Source organism: Bison bison, unplaced genomic scaffold, assembly GCF_000754665.1.
Source record: "Bison bison bison isolate TAMUID 2011002044 unplaced genomic scaffold, Bison_UMD1.0 scf7180017864038, whole genome shotgun sequence".
Classification (NCBI taxonomy): Eukaryota; Metazoa; Chordata; class Mammalia; order Artiodactyla; family Bovidae; genus Bison; species Bison bison.
Genome location: NW_011494610.1, coordinates 3,020,214 through 3,032,176, shown reverse-complemented (window position 1 = coordinate 3,032,176; position 11,963 = coordinate 3,020,214). Strand labels below are relative to the sequence as shown.

Below are 11,963 nucleotides of genomic sequence, written 5' to 3'. Positions count from 1 at the left end.
AGCTGTAGGTAGTAGTGGCTGTTTGAGGAGAGTCACCCTCAAGTGTGTGAAGTCACCCAGGCCCTTCGCATGCAGGAATGATCCGGGAAGGCCTCGGCCACGCCTTTCTTGTCCTTTTGCTTTCTCTGTGGGATCTTTGCTTCACATTTATCCTCTGCTGCTGCTGCTAAGTCAGTTCAGTCGTGTCCGAGTCTGTGCGACCCCATAGATGGCAGCCCACCAGGCTCCCCCGTCCCTGGGATTCTCCAGGCAAGAACACTGGAGTGGGTTGCCATTTCCTTCTCCAGTGCATGAAAGTGGAAAGTGAAAGTGAAGTTGCTCGGTCGTGTCCAACTCTAGCGACCCCATGGACTGCAGCCCACCAGGCTCCTCCGTCCATGAGATTTTCTAGGCAAAAGTACTGGAGTGGGGTGCCATTGCCTTCTCCGACATTTATCCTCTGCTGCAGATAAATTTTATGGGTCAGAGATGCTCTTACTTAAAACACAACTATTTGAATTGTGTAAAAAGTATAGTTCATATGTTAGCTAAGAAAGAAAAAGAGAGAGCCTAATTACTTATGTGACCCTCTGACTTTGCAGACTTAAAGATATTCTTATAAGTTTGATTTATGCACTAGATTAATGAAACCAGTTACGGTACAGAATCAAGTCATTTTTATTTTCCTCTACCTACATCCTAAAGATGCATTTTCAAGTGGATTTTTGTGTGCATTTCAATTGAACTTTGCCATTGCTAGTGTTGTTCTGTGTTTGATATGAAGCTGTTGATTTTAAATGTGATTGTGCACTGATGCTAATCTTTCCAGGTTGGTTTTCCTTTAAAATGATTTTTAAAGGTTTATGAATTGGATGAACTTAGAGGGGAAAAAAGAGAAGGAAGAATGATGAGTATTTTCTAAAATTGATAATTTTGAGATAACCTAAGATATACTTGTTCCTGTTGTATATGGAAACAGAACTCATTTTTCTAACAAGTATTACCACAAATCAAATCCGATTATAAATATTAAGAAAGAAAACATCTAAGTATTTTGTGGATCTCATCTGACTTCTCCAGACAGAATTCACAGTCTTCTCCTCGGCGATTCTGCACCTTTCCTTACAGCACACATAATGTTGTATCAGAGTTCTTGAGTGTGTCTTGTGTTCTCTGGACTCCTCTGGGACAAGAATTGTGTTTCTCAAGCTCAGCACAGTGCTTTGCCTCCAGTTAGTACTGAATAAATTCATTGTCCTATGAAATAATGTGTATGGACGTCCTTCTAAGTGTAAGGCAGTCAGTCAGTACAACCAGAGTTATATTGGTTGAGTACTGCCAAACAAATGATTTGGACAGTCCTGTGGGATCTTTTAATCATGAAATTTGATGTGTATTGAAACCTATTTCTGACAACTGATTCTCACTGCTAACATCTTGTGTTACATTGCTGCTCCTCAATAGCTGTTACCGTATATTTTGTGCTGTTGATTTTGTATTAATACCTAGAAATCACAGCAGATTCTTGGATTTCCTGACCTGATGCCTAGCAGTGAAGTACTTAGAGCCTTTCACGAAATGCATCATGAGTCCATTAGTAGAAAGCATCCTGTTCTCTTTGATTTTAGTCAGTGTCATTCTCATATCGGAAAAAAAGTTCTTTGTTTTGATTCTGTGTTGCAGAAAGCATAACCCCTACTGTAGAGCTAAATGCACTGTGCATGAAACTTGGGAAAAAACCAATGTATAAGCCTGTCGACCCTTACTCTCGGATGCAGTCCACCTATAACTACAACATGAGAGGAGGTGCTTATCCCCCAAGGTACGTGTCTGTTTTGTTTTAAATCCGGGTGAAAATATATTTGCTCTTTCATGTAGAGTGGTGAGATGTATAGATTGCAGCGTGCATAATGGTCTGGCCCTCTTTGCCTGCCAAAGGCTACCGTCAGTCTGAATTGTCCTGCTGTCACTGGAACTGCATGTTGATGCTCTTTGAACTCCTGTCATTGGAAAGGTCTTGGGCACATTCCTCACACGCAGTGCGGCTCGTGCCCCAAGCAGTCTGGTTAAAGGTCACCCGCGTGTAACTGCTCTGTGCAGCTGAGTCATATTTGAACATAATTCCTGTGACACCACAGTTCTCAGCCCTCATCGATTTCTTGATTATTTTTACTGGGTACTTTTTTACTTTTGAACTTACTTATGTGCTTTGTAAATAGCCTTGGTATACAGGTGCAGTGCAACATTAGTTGAAATCTGAAAGTGCCATGCATTTAAAACCTGCTCGAGGTCTTAAGACACTAGTGGAGAGATTGATGATCAAACTGGAGGTCTTCATTTCCCTGCCCTACTTTGGGGTGGGAGTGAGGTGGAGGCCAAAGCCATTTTAAAAATAGAAAGCAGCCTCTGCCAGGCTCTAGGCTGTTGGGATTTCTAGAAATGCGGGTCTAATCAATAGTTACTTTAAATATAAATGGATCCACTTGTCTAATTGAAAGACACAAGAGTGGATGAATGAATTCAAAGAAACAAAAGACCCAACTATATGCAGTCTATAAGAGACTATGCAGTTTCAGGAACACACAAACTCAAAAGTGAAGGCAGAGAAAAAGATATTCCATACAAATGGAAACTGAAAGAAAGAAGAAATAGCTATATTTATGTCAGACAAAATAAAGACTAAAAGACTTTGGTTAAAAACTTCCCATTCTTTTCTGGAGACACGAAAGTGTGAATTTCAGGTATGAGAAAGTAGAGCAAGTTAAGTTTTCTTTGCTAACCAAAGTCTAATCCAGTTTAGATTTTGTAAGTATGGGCTAGCTTTATACATTGAACTCATGTAATTTGTAAGGCAGTTTATTTTGTGAAATGTAAACAGTATTTGCTCATACTGTGTGGCAGTTCTAATCTAGCATAAACGTATGAAATCTCTGGATGTGCTGATGAGGACTCATTATTGGCGAGCAAACACTGCTGTAATTAGGACCTGTGATGAAGGAAATACCTGGAATTTGTCAGAGATGGTATGGTGACTTATCTGAGACTAATTTTCCTCATCCCCTTCTATTTTTAGGTACTTTTACCCATTTCCAGTCCCACCTTTACTTTATCAAGTTGAACTTTCTGTGGGAGGACAGCAATTTAATGGGAAAGGAAAGACGAGACAGGCTGCAAAACACGATGCTGCTGCGAAAGCCCTGAGGATCCTGCAGAGCGAGCCCCCCTCTGAGAGGCTGGAGGTGAGGCGAAGGCCGAGCCGGGGCCCCTGGAGCTTGGGGTGGAGTGGGAGGGTGGTAGGAAGACATCGCTTCAGGTTGGTTTTTCTAAGAGGATGCATTGAGAGCTGTGCTTAATATTTGTTGTTAGATAACGTACAAGTTCTGTGCCCTGTAGGTTCCTTGCCTTTTTGCCCTCCTCCCACCTCAGGAACTTTCGCAGGAACGTCAGGTGCCTTCTTGTGCACTCAGTGGCGTAGTTCTGAATGCGTTAGAAAGATTGTGCCTCACTTGAGTGGTGAAGAGCATGCGATGAACTCTTCCGTGTTGAACATTATTCTTGTCGGAATCTGTGTTTTATGGTATCAGGTTAGGGAATTTTCTGAAGCCATTTTGACCAGATGTTTTCTTTATTATCTTGAAATGCCTGTTAACCATTTGTGCTTAACGAACTGTCCCAAGACTTCGTGGCTTAGATACCTCCAGGCCTTTATCCTGCTCACAAGCCTGCGGTCTAGGGAGAGAGTGGCGTGGAGACCTCGTTTCTGCTGTGCAGCTCGCGCCGATGTGGCGCTGCGGGGCTGGAGGGTCTGTTCCAAGGCAGCGCTCTAGCCAGTTGGCTGTGCTGTCATCTGCGATCAAAGAGGGGGCCTCGGTCCCGCGACCTCAGTTCCCCTCCTCTGTGGCCTGAGCAGAGACTCTCTATACACCCTCACGGTATGGTGGCTTGGTCCCAGGAGGGCGCGTTCTGGAAGACAGGAGGTGGAAGCCGCTGCCAGTGTCTCAGGGCCCTGGCTTAGAATTCAGCCCAGCACCACTTCTGCCGTATCTTGTAGGTCAAACAGTCAGGGACCCCAGACTCAAGAAGGGGCTACAGGAGCTCACTTTTATTTATTGGTTTATTTTTGTATTGAGACAAAATTCACGTAATTTCATAGTTTTAACCGTTGTAAGTATACAGGTCAGTGACCATTGGTACGTTCACAATGTTCAGAACCCCACTTGTGGATGAGAGGAGTATCAAAGAATTGGGGACTTATTTTTTTTATTTTTGGTTACAGCGTGCAGCTTGTGGAACTGTTCCCCAACCAGGGATCCAGCCCAGGCCCTGGGCAGTGAGACTGTGGAGCCCCGTCCACTGGACCTCCAGGAGACTCCCCTGGGGGCTGTGTTTTAAAATGATCATGATAGGTATAGGATGTTGTGACTAAATAGGAATATAGGTCTTAGAACATCACTAAGTCATCACTAAAATGACTCCATGCTATTGAGCGGCCAGAGCATTAGTGGCTGGCTCTGATAAAGCAGTTGGATCACCAAAGGTCCAGGAGAGCCCACTGAGTAGAAAACGTTGTGATTTCATGGTTCTGTTTATCACAGCGGGAAATGCCTCCTGAACACATCCCTTGGAAGCATTTGACTTTTCTTGCTCGAGAAACAAGTTCTCAAACAACCAGAAGATCTTGCACAGAACGTTGAGCCAAATGGGTGATGATAGGTATGAAGTCGGGGGGCCCTTGGCGGGGTGCTTGCAGAGGTCTGTTGTGTCCAGCTGTCCCCTAGGGCGACCCAGCTCAGGGCGGTGCTCTGTGGCTTCGTGGCTAGCCGCATGGGAAGGTTTATTTTCCTTTTGTTTCGGTGCATTTTCACAGAGATGTTCTATTTCCAGAGTTCACTGAGGACCAAATAGAAAGGAATGGACTATAACTTAGGAAGGTTTATTGAAGTGAAAGGATGAGGCCCTTAGTGGTGAAATTTGTTAAAGTACTGAAGGTAGTGAAATCTGAGTCATTTTTGGAGGCATTGCATTTGTTGAGTTGACTTTGGTGCTAATCTAATTGGAATCAGATGGAGTGGGTATTTCTTGGTTCCTTCTAGCCAGCAGTTGTTAAACGATTACTGAACACTGGTATGTGGGCCGTCTGCTTCGGAATCACTTGAGAATTAAAAAAAAAAGAAATTCCTTGGCCTAACCCACACGATTCTAGATTCTAATGCAGTAGGCTAAGACCCATGAATCTGGCTTTTTTTTTCTTTTTTTTCCTGGCCATGCCACGTGGCATGTGGGATCTTAGTTCCCTAACCAGGAATTGAACCCATGCCACCTGCATTGGGAGCACAGAGTCTTAACCACTGAACTGCCAGGGAAGTCTGAATTTTTATTTTATTTTTTCCTTTTTAACAAGCTCTTAGAGTAACTGAAACAGTCAGGGTTTGGGAATCACAGGTCCTAAATATTGTCAGTGGTTCTTAGGCAGTTTTCGGCCTTTGAATCCTGCTTGGAAGTTTGAACTCACTGTATTGCTGCAAAGGGAAAGTGCCTGTCAGAGCCTTAGAGTGACCCATCGCCCACTGGAGCAGTTGGTTGCCTCAAGCCTGAGGGCAGAGGCTAGAGCAGCGGACGCCCTTTCCTCGGCTCATCTGACTTCTGTAGGCAGCTTGGATGGGAGTCATGGGCATCATTTGTCCCCTTGTTTCCTCCTCTTTGCCCGTTTTCTAGTTCTGTGTGATTTGAAGTAGAGACAGTTCCCTTAAGAAATGGTGCAAAGACTGGCCCAAACAGTGCTTCAGAAATGACATTTTCTTTGAAGTTGTAAGTGAAACACGCTTGGCTTTCCACCTGACTGAGCTGTCGCTGGTCTACCAGGCCCTCCGGAGAGTGGGCAGCAGGGCAAGGAAGAAAGACAGTTTTAAAAGATAGCTTTAATTTTTTGTTCTCAACAAGGAATGCCTGTAAACTATAACAATTTTTAACTTCAAAAAAAGAAAAAATAAATTTCCCACTTGTAGGTAGTCACTGTAAACATTTTTGTGTATATCAGGGCATATGTAAGTAAGCACACACTCCTATCTATTTCACACAAATGGGATGATATTGTATAATAACCGCTTTTTTTTTTTTCCCACTGAAGTGCTTATTATGATGTGTTGATGCTATTTACTTAAAATTCCATGGAGGACTCAAATTCAGCATGCCTCTAAGCCATCTTCAAGGGCTGCAGAGTGCTCCACATTGTGAGCATACCAGTTTAGTTTTTCAACAAAAGAGGCTTGATTTTTGGGTTGTTTGCAATTTTTCCTGTTATAAAATAGGTAGTGAAGAACATTGTTGTCATGAAACCTTTGTGTATGTCTGTGGTTATTTTTGTGAGCCATAGTCCTCAAAGTGGAATTGCCTGGTAATGTATGTGGCCAGGTTCCCCACCAGGAAGATGGTACCTGTTTAGGCCTCTGCCAACAGGGCCCGAGGAGCCTGTCTGCCCACAGCCTGGCTGCATTGGAAGTTCTCATTGTAAATAGTCTGTTTTGTTCTTGATAATTTTATTTTTTTATTTTTATTTTTTTTAAATTTTATTTTATTTTTAAACTTTACATAATTGTTCTTGATAATTTTAGCACTTGTGATTGTGTGGTGGATCAGTTCATCTTCTCTAGAGCATAGCCAATAAAGCCAGCAGTTTCCCTCTGTAAGACAGGTGTAGTCTGACCCCTTGACAACAGGCCCTGAGCTTGGCCAGCCCTGCAGTGTCCCTCCCCGTGTGGAGCTTGGTTGGATGGAGTGTCACCGAAAAGTGCAGCGAGTGCTTGGATGAAGGTAGCACGTATCACGAGAGCATAGAGTGTCTGTTCAGGTTGGAGTACTGATGGCGCCCTGAGGGACGAGCCATTTAAGCTCAGGGTGAAGATGAATAAGAGAACAGGACAAGTACATTCCCAGCAGAGGGAGCAGCTTGTGCAAAGGTCCTGAGTTGGGAAAGCGGTTCTTTTCTGTTCTATCTATTCTATTCCTTTCTTTTCTTTTCCCTTCTATGGCTTGTACTAATAAAAGATGACTTAGTGTTGAGGTGTTAGGAGTAAGATGGTCATAGCGACAGTGTCTGTGATAGGGAAAAACAGGAGCTAGCCTCATATAGCCATTCTTAGGGAAATGGTTAAATATAATAAATGAATACATTTATCCTAAGACTACCAGAGTGTGGTAGATCTATTTACGCAGACCTAAAAGAAGGCGTATAGTCTATTGAATGGGCGGGGGAACCATGATGCAGAGCTATTACTGCAAGTATAGTGCTGTTGTTGGAGTTAAGTAAATGCAGGCGCCAGCTGTGTGTGTGTGTGTCTCTGTATATTTGGATGTGCATAGTTTCTGTCTTTGGAGAAGGCAATGGCACCCCACTCCAGCACTCTTGCCTGGAAAATCCCATGGACGGAGGAGCCTGGTAGGCTGCAGTCCACGGGGTCGCTAGGAGTCGGAGACAACTGAGCGACTTCACTTTCACTTTTCACTTTCATGCACTGGAGAAGGAAATGGCAACCCACTCCAGTGTTCTTGCCTGGAGAATCCCAGGGATGGGGGAGCCTGGTGGCCTGCCGTCTCTGGGGTCGCACAGAGTCGGACACGACTGAAGCGACTTAGCAGCAGCAGCAGTTTCTATCTTGAAGGTTATATCAAACTTTAAAATTAGTTTTCTCTTGGTGGTAGTGTTAGAAGACAGACTTCTTAAAATTGTACTGTTTGAAGTTTTCTTTTTTTAAATACCGTGCCGTGCTTAGTCACTCAGTTGTGTCTGACTCTTTGCGACCCCATGGACTGTCGCCCGCCAGGCTCCTCTGTTCATGGAATTCTCCAGGCAAGAATACTAGAATGGGTGGCCATGCCCTCCTCCAGGGGATCTCCCCAACCCAGGTCTCCCGTGTTGCAGGAGGATTCTTTACTGTCTGAGCCACCAGGGAAGCCCAAGAATACTGGAGTGGGTAGCCTATCCCTTCTCCAGAGGAACTTCCAGACCCAGGAATCAAACTGGGGTCTCCTGCATTACAGGCAGATTCTTTACCAGCTGAGCTACCAGGGAAGCCCTGGTTTTTAAATACTACTTCTGTAAAAATACATAAATGTAGCTCTTCCTGTTCTTGAGTTCTTATCTTCACTTGAGCCAGGGATGTGTTTAAGTAGGAATAAACTAAATTGGAGACCTTACTTTTCATTATACTATCTATATTTCACTATACACTCAAGGTCCATTGAACCCAATTTTTATTTTTGAGCTTTTTTCTAGTTCTGTAAGAGTTGATATTACGTGACTTATTCTTTTTCTAGAGGTTTAAAAGAACAAGGTAAAAATATACTTAATTTTGAAAGTAGAATGATAATTTGTCTTACAATCATGAGGGTCCTTTGGACCCTTTTATAAATCTTAACATTATGGACTCTTAATTTTCTTGTGTTTTGAAACATTTTGCTGCTTGTCATCCTACATTCTATTTCAGCACTATTATGTATTCCCAAATCTGCAATAAACAAGACTAAAATAATAAGGAAGTGGAAGAATGATGAAATCCCTCAATGGATGATATGGTTGTGAAATAACTGTCACTGTTGCATCATCTTTAATGCTCTTATTGCATTGCCTAATGTATCATGTTATCTTTCAAGAAGATACAAAGGAAGACTGGAGACACCTGTCTTTTTACTCTGCTTTTAGCTTTTGTTGAACCCAGGTGAGAATTCAGAATTTTTTTTTTTCCATCCCTATTGGCAAACAAAAGAAAACTGATGGAGGAAGACATTTTCCTTGTTAGACCAATTGGAAGATGAATGCAGAGAGACAGACAGCAGCACTCTGGCCTCTCAGGGGGACAGGGAGATTGAGTGTGGATGTGACTTGGACTGGGGGTCTTCAGATGATACCTTAGATAAGTTTGCCCAGACTCAGGAGTCTGCGAGGGGACTGTGTTTCTGTGGTATATGAAAAAGAGATGTGCATTCTCTCCTGGTCACTCATTCAACAGGAAGGACTTTTACCACGCAGTATTTTCCAAGAACTGAACCATCCTGTTTTGACTTTCTAAAAATATTTGTATGACAGATTTCTTGCATATGATGCTTAGCCACCAGAATTTTCTTGCCACTTAATATCTACAAAATAACTGGATCATGCAGAAGGAGGTGTGTGTATTAGAAGGAAATTGATTATACAATAATGACAAAAAGATCATTAGGCTGATCCTTCTCTTGGTGTTTATAAACCTGGAAATGAAAGCATTTTGTAGTTATGGAGCAAAGGAGAAGGCTGTTCTCCCTTCAACAGTTATGAGTCATTTTCAAAAGTAATATGTTTTGACAATACGAGTACAAGAAGAATTGGAATCACGATAGGCTGGCACCCACGGGAGTGGGCTTGCAGTCTGGCGGCGTTACTGTGGGCTGTGCTCTGAGGTTCAGGCGTGGCAGCTGGAGAGCTGTTAGCTGTGTTTATTGTCTTTGCCTGTTTTGGGTATATTTGCCTTCATTCCTGACCACAAACCTGGAATAAAAAGTTAAGTTTGTTATTTTTTTTTTATGAAAATCTATAATGGAATGATTTTTTGTTGTCCTTTTATTCTGTATGTTACTTGTAAAATGACTTTAAATATAGAAAAATCTAGAGGGTCCATTGGAGCCAGATGGTAAATGGTCATGATTGTTTTTCCCTGGCAAGTTGAGGGTTAAGCATGGTTCAGTGTTTTTGTTTTTTTTCCTTAATGTTGCCTAGATTTTATTGCTGAACCATGCACTATGGGATTGATGTTAACAATAATTCCCACTTCCTGAAGGTAAGACTGAGAGCCCGCTACAGTTTCTTCATCTCACTGGGAATGGTATTTGTGGATTTTTTTTCTTTTTTTTGAGTCATTTGCTGCTTCCCCCATTGTAACATTTTGTCCAGTCCAGATAATGTTAAAATTATTTATGTAAAAGAGCAATATAATCTCTCTCATATCTTTGTTTTCTGTTTTGCATTTTTATTTTACTGGCTGCTTTGTCCAGTCTGCAGTTCTGTTTGAAGCAGTAGCTTCGAGCTGTGAATCTCAACTCTGGTCGCTAGGGGATTTAAAAGAAACCATATATAAAATGGATATCCAGGCCCTACCTGAAGAAATTTGAGTTCACGTATCTGGAGTGGGGCTCTGGCATCTGTGTTTGTACAGCTCCCAAGTAACCCTGATGCTGCTATGCTTGAGAAACACTGGCTGAGAGTTTAGAATTCAGTAGTAGACTTAGGTAGTTCCTGATGGATTTAGGTGGAACCTCAATATGCAGAGTACAAAAGTAAGTTCATTAGTAGAACTTGTCAGTTTGAATTTTAGAGTATTTATAAAGGCAGTCAGTGAGAATGATTTATGTGAATTTTCACAACACCAAATTACCCTATATATTGTTTTTGTCCATTAAAAAACAACAACAAAAAACCCACATGGCTGGGAAAGATCAGGTCCCATTTTAGAGTAGTGGTTAACTCTCCTGTGGGAAGGAGTGTGAGAAGGACTTAATTGTTTTCCTTATCAAAGGAAAAAAATAATGTCAGTGGTGTTTAGTGTTGCCGTTTGTTATATCCAGTAGAGTTGTGGGTTACATTATTATCTGTACTTTTCTGTATGTTTGAAACAGGTCATAACTAGAAGTAAAAATTAAAAGGAATTGAACTGGTATAATGAACAAATAAAAAAAATGGAAAATTGGGGTGCAAGTCTTGTGTCAGCAGCACCTGGTTTGTTTCCAGATTTGGTTCTGGTTGCACCTGAGGAAAACATTCTCATTGACAGTTATGTATCATGAGAGTGTGTGAATAGCTCATGTATTGTAAAAATCTCTGAACTCTTCAAATACACAGCTATCAACAGACGTGGTTATGCACAAAAAGTGGCCTTAAATACATTCTCGGTGCGTGCCTCCGTCACCACTGTCCATTTTCAAGACCCTTTCTCCACGTCACACCCAAACTGCAGGACTGACAGACACCCGCTGTCCTAGGCCCGTGGTGAACCTCTGTCCTGCGTCTGTCTCTGTGCTTACTATTGGAGATACCTTGTGTCAGTGCACATTTGTCTTTTGTGTCTGACTTACTTCATTTATCATAATGTTTTCAAGGTTCCTCTGTGTTGTAGCTTGTTTTATAATTCCAGTCTCCCCCCCGCACCCCATTACTTTTTAAGACTGACCGTTGTATCTGTACATTTTTTTCATCCATTCATCTGTTGATGGATGTTTGTGTGATTATCATCTTCTGGCTATTGTGAATAATACTGCTGTGAACATTGATGTACAAGTATCTGAATGCCTGCTTTTAATTCTTTTGAGTATCTGTTTAGCAGTGAAATTGCTGGATCATATTGTAATTCTATGTTTAAATTTTTCAGAAACGCACCATACTGTTCTCCACAGAGGCCATACCATCTTACATTTTCAACAGAAATGTGCAGTTTCTTTCAACAGAAAGATTGCAATTTCTACACAACCTTGACAACACTACCATTATCTGTGGCTGTCCTTATGGGTGTGAGGTTTATCTCACTGTGGTTTTGATTTGCGTTTCTCTTTGCCATTCCCTTCTCCAGTGGACCACATTTGACAGAATGTGGTCCACTGGAGAAGGGAATGGCAAACCACTTCAGTATTCTTGCCTTGAGAACCCCATGAATAGTATGAAAAGGCAAAATGATAGGATACTGAAAGAGGAACTCCCCAGGTCAATAAGTGCACAGTATGCTACTGGAGATCAGTGGAGAAATAACTCCAGAAAGAATGAAGGGATGGAGCCAAAGCAAAAACAATACTCAGCTGTGGATGTGACTGGTTATAGAAGCAAGGTCCGATGCTGTAAAGAGCAGTATTGCATAGGAACCTGGAATGTCAGGTCCATGAATCAAGGCAAATTGGAAGTGGTCAAACAGGAGATGGCAAGAGTGAATGTCGACATTCTAGGAATCAGCGAACTGAAATGGACTGGA

The 11,963-nt window shown here is 42.1% G+C and overlaps 1 protein-coding gene across 7 annotated transcripts in view; it reads left to right on the top strand.

Moving 5' to 3' along the window:
• The window catches only part of STAU1 (staufen double-stranded RNA binding protein 1), a 61,504-nt gene that overhangs the window by 24,263 nt on the left and 25,278 nt on the right, over positions 1-11,963 (top strand). For all 7 annotated transcript variants that reach the window (XM_010835074.1, XM_010835075.1, XM_010835073.1 and 4 more), the window contains 2 exons: positions 1,663-1,801; positions 3,053-3,218. In XM_010835074.1, the coding sequence (XP_010833376.1) occupies positions 1,663-1,801; positions 3,053-3,218 (305 nt within the window). The remainder of the gene's footprint in view (positions 1-1,662; positions 1,802-3,052; positions 3,219-11,963) is intronic.